General features: G+C 45.6%; 4 protein-coding genes across 4 annotated transcripts; 1 reads left to right on the top strand and 3 right to left on the bottom strand.

Annotated features, from left to right (window-relative positions):
- Positions 1 to 851: 851 nt before the first annotated feature.
- Positions 852 to 8900, top strand: TSTA_061410 (polyketide synthase, putative; the record flags this gene model as incomplete). The annotated part of the gene is made up of 2 exons (XM_002339997.1): positions 852 to 1466; positions 1521 to 8900. The coding sequence occupies 2 exons, from the start codon at positions 852 to 854 to the stop codon at positions 8898 to 8900; spliced, it is 7995 nt and encodes a 2664-aa protein (XP_002340038.1).
- Positions 8901 to 10459: 1559 nt separating this feature from the next.
- On the bottom strand, positions 10460 to 11825 carry TSTA_061420 (uncharacterized protein; the record flags this gene model as incomplete). The annotated part of the gene is made up of 3 exons (XM_002339998.1): positions 10460 to 10819; positions 10873 to 11364; positions 11430 to 11825. 3 exons carry the CDS (start codon positions 11823 to 11825, stop codon positions 10460 to 10462), a joined length of 1248 nt encoding a protein of 415 aa, XP_002340039.1.
- A 118-nt stretch (positions 11826 to 11943) lies between these two features.
- On the bottom strand, positions 11944 to 12482 carry TSTA_061430 (uncharacterized protein; the record flags this gene model as incomplete). Its single annotated transcript, XM_002339999.1, has 2 exons — positions 11944 to 12236; positions 12263 to 12482. The coding sequence occupies 2 exons, from the start codon at positions 12480 to 12482 to the stop codon at positions 11944 to 11946; spliced, it is 513 nt and encodes a 170-aa protein (XP_002340040.1).
- A 3849-nt stretch (positions 12483 to 16331) lies between these two features.
- Positions 16332 to 22667, bottom strand: TSTA_061440 (fatty acid synthase subunit beta, putative; the record flags this gene model as incomplete). The annotated part of the gene is made up of 4 exons (XM_002340000.1): positions 16332 to 16775; positions 16855 to 16970; positions 17030 to 17518; positions 17579 to 22667. The coding sequence occupies 4 exons, from the start codon at positions 22665 to 22667 to the stop codon at positions 16332 to 16334; spliced, it is 6138 nt and encodes a 2045-aa protein (XP_002340041.1).
- Between the last annotated feature and the right edge of the window lie 2 nt (positions 22668 to 22669).

The following is a 22669-nucleotide window of genomic DNA, read 5'->3' on the forward strand; positions in this document are numbered from 1 at the left end:
AATCGAATGCTATTGATACGAGGCCCCAAAATTGTCTAATAAGCACGAGGTACAAGGAATTGCGCCCCGAAGTAGGTTGAAAGCTGTATCACCCAAAATCAACACTCCTCGTCCCGAGCAAAAACTCCGGCCGACGACCCTCAATACGAGGCTGTTTCAAGCTTGACTGGTAGTATATCCGACTAAAACTTGTATTCTAGAATGGGGATAGAAGACCAGTTGCGCTCATGTGCCTCTAGAATTATACATACTCGGAAATATATTGTCCTCGTGCCGAAAGGTCTGAGACCGTCCCCGTTCGATAGACACAACGATTTCGGCCCCGACCCAAATCAGAGCCTAGCATTTAACACGAACTGCATCTGAATAAGTGGAACTTAACTTGTATGGTGATAGCTACTGTCACTCTGTCGCGAGGTGAAGAAGTTATGCTTCTCCTTCATATTCGTTGAGATAGGACCCAGAATTGTCCCAGAGTTTTTTTGACATCTCAGCATGTAGCGGGCTGATTGCAGTAGCTGAGAATTGTTTGCAGGAAGAGCCATATTAAGACATTTATATACAAAACTCAGAGCTATTGCCAGTCTTTCTTAACCAATGTAAAAAGCTTGCATATCAGCTATACGCGATCATAAATCGACTACCCCTCGGTGCCTCGATAACCGAGTTCAACCTCGAAAACACTCGTCAAATACTTAGGTTGAGAGAAGCTCCATCTCCTCTGCTGTTTTTTCCTCTTCCTTTCACCGGTTTGGTGTCCTCAGTTGGTAAATGTGAATTGACCACTTTCTTTTCCCAGGTAACCAGATGATAGCCATTTTCTGTTATCGTTAGTAAAACTGCCCACAAGAATGGTCAGCCGGATAGCCAATCCCTGTGAAGGGAACATCGTTCTTCTCTTCGGTCCTCAGGCCCTGTCGTTTGATCAAGAAGCCTTTCTGAAATTACGCGCAACAATCCTAGGCTCGCTTTCTTACCGGTGGGTGCTAGACGTGGTTGATGAGCTATCTAGCATCTGGACCAGGCTGGTCAAGGATATCCCCATATTAGATGTGATTGATGGAGGTAAAAAGTTGAAAAAATTGAACAACTGGATTCAATCTGGTGATATAGATCATGATGGTTTCCCTCTCCCGAATATCCTTCTCAGTCCACTCGTTGTCATTACCCAGTTAACGCAATATGCAAGTTACTTGCAAGATCACCCAGTGTCGGGGAAGTTAGATAAGACAGAAACTCTCGGGTTTTGTACTGGGATACTCAGTGCTCTTGCCGTATCAAGTAGCTCTGGTGAAGCAATCTCACAATATGGCGCAGTTGCAGTGCGCCTTGCAATGGTTATCGGAGCTATTGTTGACGGACAAGATGAATCGAGCGAGCAGGGTCCTTCCAAGTCATTGGCAACCGCGTGGCAGTCAACCAATGGAGAGTATGAACTAAAGCAAATCTTAAATGAGTTCCCTGATGTAGGCATCTGCTTTCCTCGTACAATGACTTGGAAATGCTTCTGACTTGCATAGGCATACACTTCAGTGCACTATGACCAGCGTCGTGCAACTGTAACAACATCGACGAAAAGCATTGCCGCTCTTCAAAAAGCACTCAGAGATGTTGGAATCATTGCTAATGAAGTCGGACTGGTTGGCCGGTTTCACAGTCATTCCAACCAAGAATCCTTGAAGTCAGTCATTGACTTTACCAATACGCACCCTGGTTTTCAATTTCCGGAGTTGTCCCAGCTAGTTTTTCGGACGCATTTTACCACCAAGATTGAAGATCTATCAAATATGAAGCTTCATCATGCTGCGTTACGGCAGATATTGGTCGATAAGTCCGAATGGTATCAGTTGTTCGAATCGGTGCAAGAGGCACGCTTGAGCGACAAGGATTCACTTCTTCTTTCATTTGGCCCGGAGCGCCCAGTACCTCCCTCCATAATGCGAGTTCTTAGCTCTCAGGTCATTCATATCGCCGATGTGAACGAAAAAGTTATCGAACGTTCCGACACAAACCCATATCTGATTGGCGAAAATGATATCGCAGTCGTCGGCATGTCCTTGAAGGTCGCTGGTGCTGATGATGTTGAGGAGTTCTGGGAACTTCTTCTCAAGGGAGAATCGCAACACCAGGAGGTGCCAAAGGATAGGGTCACATTTGAAACCGTTTTCAGAGATATTGATCCAAAGCGCAAGTGGTTTGGGAACTTTATCCGAGACCATGATGCATTTGATCACAGATTCTTCAAAAAGAGTCCACGTGAGATTAGTTCCACAGACCCTCAACAAAGGCATATGTTACAGTGCGCTTATCAGGCGGTCGAGCAATCTGGTTATTTTCGTGCAAAGAATCCCGATAAAAAGGTCGGCTGCTATGTCGGCGTTTGTGCAGCCGACTATGAAAATAATATTGCTTGCCATGCCCCAAATGCATTTTCGGCGACTGGGAATCTGAAGAGCTTTATCGCTGGGAAAATCAGTCACTACTTCGGGTGGACCGGCCCAGGTTTGACTATTGATACTGCTTGTTCGTCATCTGCCGTAGCCGTTCACCAAGCTTGCAGGGCTATTCTGACCGGCGAATGCTCAGCAGCTCTGGCTGGTGGTACGAATGTCATTACAAATCCACTTTGGTTTCAAAATCTCGCAGGAGCTTCTTTCCTCAGTCAAACTGGGCAATGCAAGCCATTCGATGCCAAGGCAGATGGATACTGCCGCGGTGAAGGCATCGCAGCTGTATTCCTCAAGAAGCTCTCTTCGGCTATTAAAGACGGTGACCAAATATTGGCAACTATTGCAGGCTCTGCTGTTTACCAAAATCAGAACTGCACCCCTATATTTGTTCCAAACGCACCTTCTCTATCCGACCTTTTCCGTGATGTTGTCGGCCAAGCTCGACTGGAGCCAAAGCAGATCACTGTTGTTGAAGCGCATGGTACTGGTACGCCAGTTGGAGATCCTGCCGAATACGAGAGCATCCACAATGTACTTGGTGGAATAAATCGTACAACAGCGCTTCAGATGTCGTCTGTCAAGGGGCTGGTTGGCCATACCGAATGTACATCGGGTCTAGTTTCTCTTGTGAAGACCATTCTCATGATTCAAGAAGCGAAAATACCTCCACAGGCTAGTTTCTCTGCCATCAATCCTCACATACACCATAGCCCTGACCACCATATGGAGATTCCCACTAAGGTTCTGACCTGGAATGAGAACTTTCGCGCCGCTTTGATTAACAATTACGGTGCTTCAGGTTCAAATGCTTCCATGGTGGTTGTGCAAGCTCCATTTGTGGACAGGTCTGCACCAACGGTTGAAGGATCAAAGTTTCCGTTCTGGTTCACTGGTCCGGATGATCGCACCTTGCGGGCTTATGCATCTCGCTTTATCAGATTTCTGAATTCCAAATCGGTGTCATCAAAAAATCTGACATTAGCTAATATCTCATTTAACGTTTCCCGTCAATCTAACAGAAACCATGACAAGGGATTGATTTTCGGTGCTAGTTCTCTCCAGGAGGTAGAACAGAAGTTATCTTGCTTTGCCAATGGAGGTTCCGATGTCAATTCTCAGCCAAAGACTGCTCCTAGACCTGTTATCCTCTGCTTTGGTGGCCAAGTTTCGACGTTTGTAGGTCTTGACCAGCAACTCTATGAGCACGTAACGATTTTGCGCCAATACTTGGATCAGTGTGAGGCCATCATCACTAAGCTTGGTGAGAGCAGTATTTTCCCGGGAATCTTTCAGCGAACAGCTATTGAAGATCCGGTGTACTTTCAAACAATGCTGTTTTCCGTACAATACTCCTCCGCTCTCGCCTGGATCGCGTCTGGCGTCGAGCCTGTAGCAGTCGTGGGTCACAGCTTTGGAGAATTGACAGCCCTCTGTGTTTCAGGGGCACTAAGTCTTGAGCATGCCATCAAAATGGTAATTGGTCGCGCAAAAGTTATTCGGGAACTTTGGGGATCTGAAAAGGGCTCCATGATTGCAGTTGAAGGTGATATTGAGCAAGTTCAGAGCCTGCTTTCTGTGTCGGTCGTTGAGGGAGAAGCAGCAGCAACCATTGCTTGCTACAACGGAACCCGTAGCTTCACACTTGCTGGATCGGCAAAAGCTATTGAAGGAGTAGCAAAGACTGCATCGACGGGTCTTTTCTCCTCCATGCGTACCAAAGTTTTGAATGTCACCAATGCCTTCCACTCTACCTTGGTTGAACCCCTTATAACTGAGTTGGAGAAAGTTGGAAGTGGCTTGACGTTCTGTCAGCCTACCATCCGTCTCGAAAGGGCTATTGATGCTAGTCCTCACGCATCTCTAACCTCCAAGTTTGTTGCAGAGCATATGCGTTTCCCCGTCTACTTCAATCACGCCGTGCAAAGACTCGCTCAGGAATTCCCTTCTAGTATTTGGCTCGAGGCAGGCTCTAACTCCACGATCACTACTATGGCTAGCCGTGCTTTGGGCTCTTCGGGAGACCACCATTTCCAGGCCATCAGCATAACGAATACCTCAAATGGAATAACCAACCTTGCAGATGCTACGGTTAGCCTGTGGAAGAATGGCCTTGACATCTCTTTTTGGGCGCACAGTTGTAAACAGACATACTCGTTTGCCCCACTTCTACTTCCACCGTATCAATTCGAAAAGGCTCGCCATTGGATCGAGATGAAAAAGCCATCCAAATCCGGTGGAGAGCCCACCGTGCTTGAGGTAGTGGAGACAACCATTGAAGAACTACCAAAGACTCTTCTGACCTTCGTAGGTTATGAAGACAGAGATCAACGGCAGCCACGTTTTCGTATCAATACCATGATACCAAAATACGAGGAACTAGTCAGTGGTCACATCATTGCCAATACCGCAGCAATTTGTCCTGCCACAGTGGAAGTGGATCTGGCCATTGAGGGCCTTCGCATTCTATACCCAGATGTAACTGACAGCATGCAACCTCAAATCCATTCGGTTGACAACCAATCTCCTATTTGCGTGGACACATCACGATTTATTTGGCTCCAGTACCAGGCTCTTGACAATGCGGCCCATACATGGAGTTTCAAGATTTATAGCACGGGTACAGGGAAGGAAGCCTCGACCACCCACGTTACTGGAAAAATCCTGTTGCGAAGCCTCGATGACCCCCAAACTCACGCCGACTTTGCCAGACTTGAGCGTTTCGTCAATCATGAGCGTTGCGCGGCTTTACTCAAAGCGGACGACGCGGATGACGTTATTCAGGGGCGTAATATTTACAAGGCTTTCAGTGAAATAGTTAACTATGGCGAGCAGTATCGTGGCTTGCAGAAACTTGTCGGGAAAGGTGCCGAGTCTGCTGGTAGGGTTGTTATGAATCCATCTAGTGAAACATGGCTGGATGCCCATTTATCCGACACTTTCAGCCAAGTTGGAGGAATATGGGTCAATTGTATGACTGATCGTGAGCCGACTGACATGTACATTGCAAGTGGCTTTGAACAATGGATTCGGTCACCCAATCTTCGATCGAACACCAAGCGTCCGGGGTCCTGGGATGTGTTTGCTCTTCACCAGAAACACAGTGACAGGGTCTACGTTACCGATATTTTCATATTCAACGGCATCGATGGCAAACTTACCGAGGTTATCCTTGGCATTAATTATGCAAGAGTTGCAAAGCTTTCCATGAGCAAGCTCCTTAGTCGCCTTACGGCTGTTAAAAACACGGCTAGCTCTGCTCTCCCATCAGCAGCGACCAAGTTGCAGTCTGGAATTGCAATAAGTGCATCAGGTCCAGTTCTATCCACTAATGATATATCTCTTCCTCAGAAGTCTCCCAAAAAAGTAAAGGCACCGAAGAAGAAGACACCTTCTAGTCAGCCTGACATTACTGGTAAAGTGAGAGCAATGCTGGTAGAACTATCCGGCCTGGAGCCCGAAGAAATGAAAGAAGACGTGGAGCTGGCAAATATTGGCATCGACTCTTTGATGGGTATGGAGCTTGCACGAGAAATCGAAGATATATTCAAATGCTCGTTGCCCGAAGAGCAACTGGTAGAAGTGACTACGTTCAAGGCCCTCTTGCAGTGTATTCGTGCAAACCTACCGGATTCCTCGGATGATAATCCAGATGTGGAAGAGGATGACGAGTCACTAGAGAATACAAGAGTCTTCACGCCGTCCGATGTGGCCACCAGTGTTTCCTCTGCTAGAAAAGCAGATGTCACTGAGTTCCTTGTTGAGTTCTTGGGCATTGAGGAGAGCATTATCACTCGCAACACACTTCTCCGTGACCTCGGTGTTGACTCCCTGCTCTCGACTGAGCTTCGTGCCGACATCTCCTCCAAGTTTGGGGTTGATGTGCCGGAAGAAGTGATGCTGGAGGATCTTTCAGTCCATGAGTTTGACGTCCAGATCAACGGATCCTCGACAGGCGCTGCACCAGAGCCTGAAGTACCCAGGGCTTCTTCTACATCTGGAGTTCCTTCCACAACGGCACGTGCCTTGGGAGGCAACCTGAACCTTCCAGCTTCGACTGTGCTGGAGGCTTTCCACGAGACAAAACTCTTGACAGACAAGTTCATTGAGGATTATCAATGTGCCGGCTATATTGACACCGTTCTGCCTAAGCAAGACCAGCTCTGTATTGCTCTAGCTGTTGAGGCCTTTGAGCACCTAGGAGTATCTCTCAAAGGAGCGAAGGCAGGCCAGAAGTTGGAACCTATTAAGTACCTACCTCAACACGACCGACTGGCTGAGTATCTCTATATGATGCTAGAAAAAGGTGCCCGATTGATAGATATTGATTCGAATGGCGTCATCACGCGTACAGCTGTGGCCACGCCGACCAAGTCGAGCAACGATATTTGCCAGCAGTTAAATCGGGATTATCCTGATCACAACTTTGCTAATAGACTTACACAGTTCTGTGGTCTCCGGCTTGCTGATGTACTCACTGGTAAAATAGATGGGATTAAACTCATTTTCGGATCGTCTGAAGGACGTGAATTGGTTTCTGGGCTCTATGGTGACTCCTTGTTGAACAAGCTGGCCTACGAGCAAATGAAAGATTTCCTACGGCGGCTTATTTCAAAATTACCCATGCATGATGGGCCATTGAAGATTTTGGAAATGGGTGCGGGCACTGGAGGCACGACGAAATGGATTGTACCCATGCTGGCACAGCTAAACGTTCCCATCGAATATACCTACACAGATCTGGCACCCTCATTCGTGGCTGCCGCTCGCCAGAAATTTAAAAATTTTCCCTATATGAAGTTCCGTGTGCATGACATTGAGAAGCAGCCTGCAGATGATTTACTTGGAACTCAGCATATCATTCTGGCTAGTAATGCTGTTCATGCAACACACAGTCTGACTGTCTCTACACGAAATATCCGCAAGGCGCTAAGACCTGACGGATTCCTGATGATGCTTGAAATGACTGAAACCGTTTATTGGGTTGATGTAATATTTGGTCTACTTGAAGGCTGGTGGCTCTTTGAGGATGGCCGCCGGCACGCGATTGCTCACCAATCACGCTGGGAAAAAGATCTAGAGTCCGTAGGCTTCGGACACGTTGATTATACCGATGGACATCGTCCAGAGGTCAATATCCAGCGCATCTTCATCGCGTTGGCTTCCGGCCAGAGGTACGACCGTATTCCAATCCCTCCCAAAGCTATCATGCATGAAGCTCCGAAAACTGACATTGGGGCACGTGAAGCGGCCGTCAATAAGTACCTCCAAAAAGCGGTCAGCGGCTTCACTGCAGTTCCTATCTCTTACACTCCCTATCCCGTACTATTGAATCAAGGTGTTCTTGTCACAGGATCTACCGGCAGCCTCGGATCCCACTTAGTTGCCCATTTAGCCAATTTATCCTCGGTTAAGACAGTTTTTTGTGTCAATAGGGTCAGTCGTTCGGATGCATTGAAGCGTCAGCAGGATGCGCTTTTGTCCAGGGGTATCTCCCTAACTCCCGAAGCACTCTCAAAGTTAGTGGTGATTGAAACGGATACGCACAAACCTTTTCTTGGTCTTCAGCGCGATAGCTATGATCGAATAGTCCACGCAGTCTCCCATATCATCCACAATGCTTGGCCAATGAGCGGTAAGCGTGCTTTGATGGGATTCGAACAACAATTCGTCGTCATGAGAAATCTCGTCAATCTTGCCAACGAAGCTTCAACAAGCGGTCCACGTAAAATTACTTTCCAGCTAATTTCCTCGATATCTACCGTGGGCTACTATCCGGTATGGAGTGGAAAGCGCCTCGTACCGGAAATGCGTGTCGAAATGAACTCTGTGCTTGACAATGGATATAGCGATGCCAAGCTTGTTTGTGAGCGGATGTTAGATGAGACTCTTCACAAGCATCCCGATAGATTCAGGCCGATGGTCGTCAGGTTAGGTCAAGTTGCAGGTTCCAGCACGAGTGGGTACTGGAATCCAATGGAGCACTTTTCATTCCTCATCAAATCTTCACAAACGTTGCGAGCATTCCCTGCTCTTGAAGGTGAACTTTCCTGGACACCTGTTGACGCAGTCGCTAGTACGCTAGGTGATTTGATATCAGGGGATCACCGGCCTTACCCTGTTTACCATATCGACAACCCTGTCCGCCAACAATGGCTGGATACAATTCCCGTACTGGTCGATGCTCTAGGAATTCCTCAAAGCAATGTTATTCCCTTCAAAGAATGGGTTGGTTTAGTACGGCGATTCCCAGGGTCTGAGGTAGACAACCCAGCAGTGAGGCTTATTGATTTCTTGGATGACAACTTTCTGAGAATGTCCTGTGGAGGATTACTCCTTGATACCACCAAAAGCCTTAAGCATTCTTTAACATTGGCAGCTATTGGTCCGGTGAGCGGAGATGTTGCACGTAAATATATACAAGCATGGAAAGATATGGGATTTCTGCATTAAAGAAGCTCCCGAGGTCGCAAACACCGTCATTGTTTTTCATTCCTCGAGGCGGCTTTTGACATCTTCGTATAGATTGGTCCATTTCTCTTTGTGGTTTTAGTTTTTCTCGTTTTAGCAGATAGAACAGTGAAAATCTCGTTTTAAAGTCAATGAATATTTCCGTTAGGCCTAACTAATGCGAAGAGTGTGGTTGAATCAGCGAATCTCTCTCTGCCTCGAGCTTCGCTTTTCAAGTCTGGGTTTCAGCTTTTATTATCTAAACACGGATGACGAATATTCTTAACAAGATCGCTCGGGCTATACGAATTAGTCCTTGCCCTAGCTCAAGATGTAACCAAAGCATTTTCGACTCTAACCCAGAGTAACCCTAGGTAATTATATGGGGAATTACCTGTCGCAGCGCCTTACCCACACCGTTCCCAGTGTGGGTTGGCTCCGGCTCAACGGAATCAGTTTTACATACAAATTGTCCCAGATTGAGCTTCAAATCACAACAAAGATGCCGTCGGATTTATATAAGAAACAGGAACGCGCTATAGAATTGGCAGTAGATGATTTGTCCAAAAAAAATATACGAGTATCAAGGCTGCGGCGCTTGCTCATGGGATTCCTTTTTCAACAACGCTTTACAACCGCATCTAGGGTCGCGCATCTGAATCTACACAAGCAACGAATCGCCTATTCACGGAGTATCGGGCAAATCAAATACCTACAGGCAAAAGCACCGCCCCTTATTTACCTGATTCGGCAATTCCCTTTATAGATATTGAGGGGGAAGTGCATTTGTGAGGCTATTCGAATATGTCAATTTGTATGTAAAAATTGATTCCGTTGAGCGAGTGATTCCGTTAAGCCGGAGCCGACCCACACCGGTAAGCCCTAAAACCGGTTCATTATAGAGACTAGACGACTGTATCCACACATGAAAAGTAGTTCAATGTCAGTAGTTGCAAATACCATCTGTCAACCGGAATACCTCCGTAAACCAGTAAAATTGCTAACTCTTTAACGGGATTCAGTTTTTGGCGCAATGGTATACTTTCCGGTTCTCACCATCAACTTTCATTTGTAACAAATATCGACAACTCCCGCACATGAGCATGCTTCTACCGCACCCCGTCCGACATGGGGGCTGTCTGTCAGATCGCCAAATTCAGTCATCATCATTGCCAAAGCGCTGTACACATGGTGTGAGATGGTTACAGTACAGGCATTCTATTGTAATTAGAGTCCTTAAAGGATCATGCAATATTCACATATGTATGACCTTGGGACCTAAAATAGTGCCGAGTTCGCTCTCACTCGTCTAATGCCCCCGATATCTGAGCAGTAAGCTAGGTAGAGGAATATAGAGTAATAAGAAGGTGCCTAGCCAAGAGGATAATCATATACATGAAATAAATAACTGAAGCTATCTAAAATCATCAAATAAACCATCCTTCTCAGTCGCGCCATCGATCTTTCAAGTCATAACAGTGATCTACTCAGAAGTAAGAAGTCATCGTAATCGAGTACAATTTAAATATTGAGTGACGCATCATTTCACAATCAGTTAAGCATTAATTGCCCATCCGCCACTCAAATCCTACCTGCCTATCATCTATGGTATTTGAAAAGTCCATAGAAACGAGGTCCGTATGGGACGGGAAACTAAACGATGAGAGATCGAATGAAAACTGGCTACCATCCACAGTCTCACAGCCTAACGTGATCGGTTTACTGCTTGAGAAACATGGACTAGACATCGGATCCAGAATCAATAGGAAGTTTCGAGCGAGATTATTCACAGATCGCAGATTTCGCAAGGCCTCCATGATTTCATGAAGTTGTGGATCTAAGTAAGAGTGAGCACCGTCTTCTCGATGTAGCGTAAAGAATTCCGCGCAAATATAAAGACATATTGGGGTAAACGGGTGTATCTATGCAAGATTATTAGCATGCGTTAGAGCCATGATATTAACCATAAGCATACCTTCGCTTGGGTAAAGAAAGATAGAGCCCTTGTGATACTGACAATCTCACCAGCTGCCTTCACTGCTCGCTTTTTATATTCTATCACGTTTGTTGAGTTTGTTATAGTCTGACATGGCATCAGATTAATAATTTTATAAAGAAAGAGAATCGCTGTGTTGGCAACCATCTCGGTAAAAATAAGCATGGGATCAATGTTTTGAGATGCTGGAGGATATTTCATGCTCAACATCGTGATCCTCTGAGTCAAAATATTATCAATCCAGTGGTGTCGGTCCCAGAAATCGTTAGATGTATGACCATAGACACGCTCAACAGAGGCGCAGTGTTTGTGTAGCAATGCTCTTCCACAGATAGTGGCAAGGACGATGCATTCAGTAAATGGCGACATAATCGTGGGAATTGTTGCAGTGATCTCCTCAGACAAAAATCCCATTTGTACACGTTGCACACTTTGGAATTCGACGTCACTGGTAGGCAATCGTGTGAGAATCTAGGGAGACATTAGTCAGTATGAAGAGCGAGCTCACATCATCAATCCCTAACAACAATACGTACTACTTGCTCATTTAATGTGAGAGGTAGTCCATTTTCCACACTGATAAATCGATCCAGTAGATATGCCATCCAAAATGTCCGCCTCTTCTCCTCGAGTGTGACCCAATCTTCCGTAGTTGACATTGACAGCATCATATCCGTTCCGTCTACCTCAAACAAGCGCATAAGCTGAACCAGTCGAAAAGCACGACCTGCACTTATCCAACCGCGTCGTGAATGACTCCTGGTAACCTCGTATAGCACAAGCAGAATCCAAGCTTGAACCTGTTCAATCTCGAGGCCGTCAATATCAATATCGCTGGTATCTATGACCTCCAGCATCTGGCGAGTATCATTATACAGTAGATCACAAACGCTTTGGAATTGCCTAGAGCATGACGCTGCCAAAATCCACATAGTGTATTGCAGACACGTTCGCGACATGGATTGCCCTGGCATTCTTGCCCAAGAGAAATATCCTCTCTGATGCAGCATTGGGGCAATGGGATGAACTCTATCGAAGTATGTTTGATCACTATTCCCGAATTAGTTGAGAGAGTTCAAATATGGTTGTGCAAGTGACTGTTGCGTACAGTTCCGCTCGCATCCATTCGGGTATACGACAAGCGGGAGTATCAGATTCCGACTGGGAGGCAGGCTGCTGAATCTGAGGATTCGCATTGCTATCCATGTCAAGTGATGTCTTCTCCAGATCCTCGTCAGGTGCCTTCAGCGAGTCCAACGGTGATGTGTTGGTTGTTTGTTCCGTTAGGCGATTTTCCAGAGCAGCTGTCGTCGCCAGATTAGAATGAACGTTCATGTTCAGATCTAGATCGTAGAGAATTTAAACATACCGACACGATTTTGAAGTGCTTTAAATTGTCCTCTCTTGGGTCCTCGCGGCGGCCGGAGGGGAGTGACATGGCACTCCACCCCAGTCTCTGCACAAACGCTGCATCTCGGCTGTTGACGATCACAACGTAATTTACGCCGTCGGCATTCTTCACAGGCAGATCCTGGTTGCTGTCGAGGCCGAGGGGCTGTTCCTTGATCAGAGCCTGGCGAGGAAGACATCGTATCACACCCAATTACCTAGATATGTAACGATTTTGTAAATAGAAATGTTCCACTTCTATGAAACTTCTCATATACAAGCCTCAAACACCTGCGCAAGAGATAAATCCTGGCCACCCGGGCAGAAAGACATCTGTAGAGCGCTATAAGGTGTTATATATGTTAAAGCAGGACACGAAGCTAGTGATATTCCAGAAGGTCAGCCCAATGTACGGCTGAGATACCAGGATAGTTAATCATTACCATAAGTTCCTAGTCTAGAACACCAATCACGTTCTCACAACCGCATTCATTTGGGGCCCTCGTGTCTCCCACGTGGATGGTGTGATTTTTCGTAGTTCTCTAGCGTAATAGGACCTATAATTAGCGCTAACTTAATCCACTTCTTGACGATTCGACTGCATATTCTAAGTATTTGTCTATACGATATACGGGAAATTACAGTTCCAAAGGATTAGCTGTATGTTCGTATATGTGGCTCTAGAGACTCAGAGCATGTTTTGCTAAGATTTTGGGCAAATTAGAAACAACCATTCGCCATATCCGACTAGTAAATGCATAAGAGTGCAGTTATATGTCACTAATGCCGGCTTGCTGATACGGCTCAGCCCCGCGATTTGACAACTGGACGTTGGAGTTAAATTGATACGATTATCGCTAGTGTAATACAGTCTCAAATATCTCAATTGAGCTGATAGCATACTTCGGTAGTCAGCCAACCGAATAATGTATAGCTATGTTGCTGATATCAAACATTACTGGCCCCATGGCCACAGCCTTATGCCCAGATCTCTCGGATTCAATCACAAATTAATACATACATATATCATATGCCTAAACGATGATACAACCAAATTACTATTTTTAAAAAAAATTACAATTCCTATACATTCTACTGTAACGACGTACTAAATCAACTATTATGCGGCCCGGGCTTTGAATGAGTTACTTTGCCATGATAGCGACCTCGGGATGTCCACATTTTTGAGTTTGTCAAGTGGCAATCGATAACTTAATATTACTGCTTGAATGCTTTTTAACGTGTCACAAATTACTACCTGTGAAAAGAAATCAATTTTCCCGGGATAAAGTGAATCAACCAGCCACCGAATGGTAATCAACCAATCAAGTATTACCAGGGTTCTACCACTGATTCCAGTGCTCACGGGCCGCATTTATAGTTAGTTTCACGAAACTTGCTTAAACTTTATGCATGTTGACCATTTCCTTAATTTACGCAAAACAGAAGCAGGGCGTTTTGATCTACCTCTCTACTGATCATTAAACGTTCGGGTATGTCCTCCGTATTGGTTGCTAAGTGAATGGTGATACCAGCCCAAGCTGATTTGGTGATAGTCAAAACTCTAATGCTATAATTGTGACATTCAAGATGACTTACATTGATTAGTTAAAATAGAGATGCATAATAGCTTCAACTGAGTATCGTGTACTATTCCTTCGCCTTGACAGCCCTACCGCTACGTATTGATTCACGATAAACCATCATTCGGAAGCAGGCTGGAAATTAATTGAGTCATACTATAGATAAACTGACCTGCCAATGCTCATCTGAGATTCGTGCATAACTTGATACGAGGTATGCACAAATGATCAGGTCGGAGGGCCAGTTGAACATCCTAGTACCGAATATTGCTATTGCTATCTATTCTTTCGTATTTACGGGTACTTCGTATAAATTATTTGCTCAAATTGTTGACTGATGCACAGATGCATTGAGAAATAGGGCCACTCGGGACATAAACATTCGCAATAGTTTGCGGGATCTCCTGGTTCTCGGTCAAATAACATGGTGGTCTTCCTGACAATAGCCATCATGCAGGTTGGCTGATTATGCATCAGTTGGGAAACGCAAGTCGTTTAATTGGGCGAGAATATGTGTGGACTAAGGGGAGAAGTTTACTTAGGGGTGCACACGAATAACGACTTTACGAATGTTCGTACGATTATTCGTAAGTCGAATACGAACAAATTGACTTCAATTGTTTAGTAATATTTGTACGAATAAAACTCACATTATCTGTAAATTATTCGTGAAAGTCATATGTCAAATTGGTTTTATATATATCTTGGAATCGTCAACACTGCTCGGCAATCTCAAACTCACCCGTATTTTCCCTTCTTCATGTTTTTTGTATTCTTGTTGAACAACACCTAGATTAGGCATAGCAATGGATTGTATGAGATCTACATTGACACCATCACATTCAAAGTGACTAGTAACGCGACGCGCACTTGATTTCTATTGGATCACGATGGTTTCAATATGCCTTTGAGAATTTTGGCAAAAACTACGAATAATTACGAATCCAATACGAATAATGGTCCAGGAAATATCAGTTGAATACGAATAAACAAAATCGTTATTCGTGTGCATCCCTTTACTCGAATGAGCTTACTTAGACTTGCTGTTATATCAATACAAGTATAATACGCGATATGGTAAGCAACTCAATCTTGGTTCGACATGCACAGCGTATTAGCGTCCGCAGACTAAAATGCTTAAATAGAGTGGATGTGGATAGTGGGGCGCTATGTATTGTATCAATACGACATCCAATTTGTAATTACATACGAATCTTTCCGGCATCGTTATTCACCCGAGGAGGCCCCACAGAAGCGGAGGAAAGAGCGGAGCATCGGATGAGTCTTTGGCGCACGCACCTTCGAAACATATCTGGCAGTGCTACAAACTGAGCACATGATTCGATATCTAATGGCAGTATTGCTTAGTTAGCGTTATCAAACTACATGGATTTTGGTACTAATCATTATTCTCAATACGAAGGTCTTCCGATTACCACGTAACATCGGCCAGAAACATGCAGCTCCATTATTACTGCAACTTTTCTCCGTCAGAGAAAAGCAAATATCAACGTGCAGTCAGCCTTTCAACCGTACGTAGGATTGTGGTAGGGTCCGGGGCCAGAAGATCTAGACAGATCGGCCTGACAAACACGAATCAGACGACACGCTGCCGCCATGATACATTCATCCTTAACCCTGGCCATATATGTATACTCGTCGCGCTGCCAAGAAGAACTGGTCTGAAAATGCTAGGATTTTTAATATGTTGATCCAGTCTACTCGATGCGATTGCTCGACTTTGAGAATACGAGTGTCTGCGGCTATACGGGCCTGCTAGTCATATGAGCTAAGCATATATGTGCGTACGTAGCTCCATAAAAGCCTCGAATAGGTATGTACTTAACCACCGAGTCAGGCCGAGCTGTTGATGTCTTTGCATCTTCCGGGAGCCCCTCTGCCTTCTAGCTCCAATAACAGCACTTGTTTCATGACGTGACGACAGCCCGCCCGTCCCAGTTGGAAACAAAAATTAGCCCTAAATGTCACCGACAGTGGGCTTAACCGCTCAGTTGATTTCCAGTAAGCGAAATTTATTCAGCAGTCGTGTTAGTTGGGCATCACTTTTCTGCTACGATATATGATTACTTGGGTAAAATCAGCCATTCTTACAATCTGTATTATTTTCGTCGTGAACTACTGGAAACTTGGTATGTGGCCCGCTAAACTAATATGCATCAGGGCTGTGAGAGAAGTTCTTCGTCCTATACATTCTATCTAAAAGAAGACTACAACCCCCGGGGGAAATGAACTCCGACAAAAAGAAAAAAATACTAGAAAGAGCGCACCGATCTACTCCCAAGCCCCCAAACAGAAGATAATAGTTCTTCGCGTTTTCCTTTAATGGGTTTTGAAAATAGAGACATAGGAAGAAAAGTAAAGTAAGCACTGAAAACATGAGAAGAACAACACAAGTCAGGGTGAATACATCAGCCTGCACATCTAGTACGTAAAGTGAGTGACAATCTAAACTGTGACAGGCCCATTGAGTAGTTCTGCCAAGATAGGGCTTTTCGTTAACTCGGCTGCTTCCTGCAGGTAGTCATCGTTAATGGAGAAGGGCCTTGCCATGACATTGGGTATCCACCTCCCTAGAAGTCGGTCCAAGTGTATGTTCTCTTCAGGGATTCGTCGCTGGAGAATTTTTCTATACGAGGCCACAGATTGGCGTAGGAAAGAAGAATGAAAGGGAACATCAATTCCTGGAATGGGAATTGTGCCTTTACCGCGCTTCAATTGAATGGGGCCGGGCAGTGCGTTTGCTTCCAGAAGGCTGGCTGCTAACTGTTGACCGATTATGGTTGCAGAAAGATCGTCCTTGGTAGTCATAATTTCGCCCACCAATTCTGCTCCATGGGATATCGTGGATAGGTAACTCAGGATATTTTCGAGGACATATAGGTTTTTTAGCTAGAAAGGAAAAGCAAGAACCATCTTGTCAGCTCCATTATCCAAAACAAGATGTTACGAAACTATGTTTCAAACTCACTGTTCCTGCACAGACGTATTGCTCATTCTCCACATTCAAGTTCACTGTCTCGATGAGTTCACCGCTTTGCATCGCAATCATGTGAACTATCTGCCGTAGAGAGCTCTCATTGAAAACTATTACCATTATCAGCGCCTTCGAACGAAGTAGGGAACACCATGCTTTCAAGTCTTACATTTTCCAATTCGCTGAGGATTGGCCGCCACCATGCCATAGTTTGTCTCGCCTTCTGAGTCTCGCTCCATAGCAAATTGTAGCGATAAACCACGATAAAATGCCAACTCCATCAATTCTTTTGTAGTCATAAATCCGGAAAAAGCCAGAAGAGCCCCATATTCACCGAGTGAATGGCCAGCAAAAAACGAATTTAGAGGAACTAGTCCTCGGCTCTTCATATCTTCAAACATGATCTTTTCGACCAAAACGATTGCTGGCTGTGCGAAACTGGAAAAGAAGAGCAGTCCGGATGGGCAGGAGAAAGTGTACGAGCGAGACTCTCTTGTCAACCCAGGCAATAATGTCTTTCGAATTGTACGTCCGTCTGGTGTTGCAATCTCTGTCTCCATTGCAAGATAGTTTTCACGCAGTTGACGCCCACGCTTGCCTCCGAAATGAATAGTTATGCTCTTCGGATTTTTTGACACGATGTCAATTACCGACCAACCTATAAGTAGAAGTCAGCATAAATTTGCCTTTATTTCTTGACGATTGTCAAGCGACGTACCAAATCGTTCAAAGATATAGGCGTCTATCTCATCCCAAATGCGGCGAGCCACTTCGCTAGTTTCATACAACTCCATGCCCATTCCAGGTAATTGGCTTCCCTGCCCTGTGAATAAGAAGACGGTTTGTGGCTGCTCTACTTCCGCTTCTGCCTCCAATACTATATTATCGCTGTCTTTATTGAGAGCGGACACCTTGAAGACCAGTCGACCATCAATAGCTCCCACGTGCTTCAAACGTATTACAAGTCGGTCGCCGGGTAGCACCATATCTGTGAAAGTAGCAGTAAATCTTCGAAGCCGATGGCATTCACCATTGGATGACAAATGCTCCACAGCGCTGACAGCAATGGCCGAAGTGAACATCCCTTGACAGATAGTACCAGGAAGTTCGGCCCAGTGTGAAAACACAGATGCCATGTGGATTGGATTATAGTCTTTGGAAACACGCGTGTACATTTCGTTGCTAGAAGGCATTTGGACTTCCACCGATGATACACCAGTCCAACCAGGACTTGCCAGATCGGTCTTTTTGGCGGCTGGTGACCCTCTTCGCTCTAAGAAGTCCATGACCGGATTGCCCACACACTCCCCATGTTCAAAGTTCACGCTGCCTATTCCTTGAATCTGGCCGAGGCTGCTTCTTTGATAGATATGGCCAGATACTTTCAATGTATTGTATGTTGCCTTATTCTTCCAGGTCACTTCAGTTCTCAAACTGAACAGTAGAGTCTTACCGATCAAAGACAGCAGGGGATCTTCAAGATGGAACCATTCTCGATCCTTGATAAGAGCTTCTTCTTGCTCAGAAAACACCACATATATCATGTCCGGCTCTTGAGTTTCTCTGAATGTGGATTTGAAGTCATTGAAGGTTCCTTTGAAGAGAAAAGTTGAAGTAATTTTTAGAACTGGCTCATTCGAGCAGATGATGTGTCCTTCGACAGTGACATACTTTCCTGCATCCTCAATATATACAGCCCTGACGTTTGCTCTTGACATGATCACATCTCCAACACGAAGATTTGCCGTATCTGACATATATTCAACAGAATTTGACTGATGAACAAGCCTCAGTATGTCACCAGGAATAACCCTCAATACGAGCGGTTTTGCTACCGCATCCCACGCAGCAAGTATGCCAACGCTGATTGGGAATGTCTGAGAACCATGGCCAGTGTTCTTCCCATAAGTATATGCTCGACCTACAGTGTTAAGTAGATCATGAAGCATTTCCGAGGTAAGAGTCATTTCAGGGCCCCAGATTGTAGAACGGACTTCTTCCGTACAAGCACTGACGTCCTCTCCGAACCACACCTTACTATAAAATGCTTTGATAGAATCATCACGACTAGCCGTAACTTCACTTATTCCGTATGGTACCATCGTTTGGTCATAACGGAAGGCCAGTGGTAGAACAACTGGTTTAGTACCGTGAGGGCTGGGGAATGAAAGCTCTACAGAGATGTCCGCGACATTGCGAGCGGAGATCTTAACAATGGACTTACTACCAGAGCTGTCCTCATTATGTACGGATATGGTGATCAATGAGGTTTCGGGTTCGACTTCTACCGTTCCTTTCCATGCCTCCTGGATTAATCGACGAAATGGATTTATTCTGCGATTGCGGCCGTGTAGAATGTACTCGTCCATGAACAATGGACGAATCCACGGGTTGCCCATTTTTCCAAGAATGAGTATTGTGGAAGGCAATAGGTCTTCGACACCGCTAGCAATGCTATCCATAGAAGTATGGTGTATATCGTGGACGTCGGTTTCTGGAGTTGCTACAGACCAGCTCTCGGATGAGAGGCTAGTATTTTCGGATTGTGGTGTTGGCCCACTTGGGTAGAAGTCTTCTCTGACATTTCTGATTAGTCCTGCGTTAAAATTATCCAGGATCTCTTTTGCAGTCTCGTTATCCGTGTTGCAGTACTGAGCAGCAACGGGACCATGAAGGATACAGCACCGCCCAGCATCCCGATCTATGACAGCATCGCTGTCTTCTGATTGCCACAAAGAGTCCTTTTTGAAGAATGTTTCAAAGTCCTCATCAATGATAGGAATAAAGTTAACCGGCTTCTGTCCACGCTTCTTGCATCGGAGAATGAAGTATGTGACATCTTCCGGGTTAAGAAGTTCCGAAGAAGCATGAGGACAGTACCACAGGAACTCTTCGAGAAAAAGACGAGGGCCTTGTAATGCGGTTGCCGTAATCTCAATATTCGCATCTGAATGCAATCTTTCCAGTGTACGAGTTGCAAAATCCATAACGAACCTCATGTACGAAGTCGCGATCCAGCGACTCTGGTGAGCAACATACATGAGAGATACCAAGCGACGTAGGACTTCAATGTAAGTCATTTCCGAGAGGTCCGCTGGTTCTCCTTTGGAGTTTTGTCCAAACCACGGTTTAGCAAAGTCTGCGTTTAATCTCTTGATGATATACTGTTTCTTCTTCAACAGAGCCTCCACTTGATTCTTTCGTGGCAAGCTAAATATTGTCTTATCGAGCTCATGCCAGAAAAGTACACCCCTTGTAGCAATCTTGTGGATAGGCTGTCCCATTTCCGATATGACGGTGATAACACCTCCCGCTGCACCATCGTAGGTCTTCTCCCATTCACTATCAGAAACTCCGGGGGCTTCAATGATCAACTTCTTCGCTTCGGAAGACGTATGCGCCTCGCGAGCAACCATCAAGCGGCTCCCGAGGAGAATACCATCAAAAGGCATCCTAGGATAGCCAAAGCGAGTGGCCCACGTCCCGGATAGATAGGGATAGCTGTCTTCAGAATCTCCAAACCCGCTTCCAGCGACCAAGACGATATTAGGACAACGGCGGATGCTGCTGTATGTGCGGAGGATAGGCACGTGAAAATCTTCAAAAGAGTGATGCCCACCTCCACGGCCTCCTGTCCACTGTAGAATGATCGGAAAATGGGGGTGTGATTTTGCAATCTCTATTATCTCGCGGACGGATGCTAAGGACCCAGGCTTGATGGAAATATGTTTCAAGCCTAGGGTCGTGATGTAGTCGATCATGACTTCCTGCGATGGTACGCCGGCACCAATCGTCAAACCATCCACGGCGACACCGTCCTTGGCCAATCTACGAAGCATAGCAATCTGCCATGTCATCGCTTGGGGGTTAGAATAAATCAGGTTACAGGTAATGCCTCTTCCGGCCGGAACAGTGTCCTTCACTTTGTCAATGGCGGCAGACATTTCTTCTGCACTATGGTATCCGCCACTTGCAAGCTCAATATGGTATCCAGCATTCATGACCATGGAAACGAAGTCCCATGGAACTGTTGTCGGTGTCATTCCTGCTACGAAAACTGGTGGTACTCCTAACAATTTAGTGAGTCTTGTTTCTAATTGCACTTCTCCTGAGGCGGCTTGTATGAGGCGAGGCTGGAATTTTTCCGCCCAGCTTTCCAGCTTAGTTGATGTCGAAAGGAGGACTGGAGAAAATATGTCCACTTTACTGCCCATTTCTGAGTCTCTCGTCTCAAAATCAGATCCACTGATGACTCTAATGCCTTTGCCATCAACAAGTTTCAATACCAGGTCCGGCATACCGCCGCTGCCGAATGTAAGAATATGAGACACGTCCAGCGACTCTAGTACAGCTGGCCAGTCACAAGGTGCAAAGCAAATGGCGTCAATAATTTCTTCCAGGATGTTTGTTCCCGGTGGAAGCTCGCGAAGGTCACGGCCATTTCTGTTGTCATGGACAGGGATTTTGAGCATTTCGGGTGCTATTTTCAAGGAACTAATATGCGCTTTTATGTTCTGGGCAGGTTTTAATAGATACTGGGTATGAAATGGTACGCTAACCGGAAGAAACTGGTGCTGAATTGGTGGTTTGCGCTTGCTGTATGGCACACGGTTCTGATCAATATTGGGATCCGCCTTGATTGTGCAAAGATATCTGTCGAGAGCGGCGAGAGAACTGGCAGGACCACCCACGACAAGATTTTCCCTGGTATTGACTAACGCAATACTTACTCGAGTCGTCAATGGGAGAGACTTGTTGAACACATTAAGGACTTCGTCGAGACGCGATCGTTCTAGTCCCGCAACACTCAGCATGCATGAAGGTTGACCTTGGCCATTGCTAACGCTATCTTGAATGATAGAAGGCGACAGGAACGATCGAGCCAAACCATCATTGCATTCATATCCGATCCAAAAGAGGGTTTCTACTGCCGTTAATGCAGCGCTATAGAATGCTTTCCATGAGTCAGCCATGGCTATAGCCGTAGCCACGATGATTCCCTGAGAGTGGCCTGTAGTACCCCGCAGCAGGTCACGAATGTCGCCCGGAGTTACGTCTAACACCTTGCATGTGACACAGTAGTGTGCAAGCCCCAGGAGCCCGATTACTGGGCAACTGATTGTCACACCAGACACAAAGTCAGATCCAGGCACCTGATCCGGATCGTGCAGCCATGCTTGCAGGTCCAAATATCGTCCACAGTAATACTCGCGAGTCTGAGGTAGTCGGGAGAGACGACTTAATAAGGCCCCAACAATATCAATGAGATCTTTCAAGAAAGGTCTATACGTGGAATAAAGATCAATAAGCTCTCTAACACATGTTGCATTTGCTGTACCTTGCCCTCCAAAGACGACATATGGAGTGACCTGTCCGCTTTTTGCGGCGTTGAATAACGCACTTGAGGAAGAATTTGTGGACTCAGATGTAATCAAAAAAACGGCTTTGTAGTATGTACTGAGCAATGTGTTCCGTATCGGCGGATCTATATGCAGAGAATGTAACACAACATGTAGTTCGGATGCAAAGAGGAACTGATTTTCAAATCCTTGGAGAAAAGCACGAGTTGAGGAAGATGCTCCGTTGCTATCTAGAAGATGCTGAAGAAATTTTAATGCGAGCTCGACTTTTGAGACGATGCGTTGTTGCGATGCGGCAGAATGCGCTAGGAGAAACAGCTCTCTCTGATCTTTCAGTTGCTCCAAGTCCTCTCTACTAACGAAGGTCGTACACCGAATGTTATCAACCTCGATATGGAATTGGCCGTCAGGAGCAGTAGGAAACCTCTCCGACGAAGGTGTGTCCATGG

The sequence above is a fragment of the Talaromyces stipitatus genome, genomic scaffold, assembly GCF_000003125.1.
Source record: "Talaromyces stipitatus ATCC 10500 scf_1105507295523 genomic scaffold, whole genome shotgun sequence".
NCBI classification, from domain to species: Eukaryota; Fungi; Ascomycota; class Eurotiomycetes; order Eurotiales; family Trichocomaceae; genus Talaromyces; species Talaromyces stipitatus.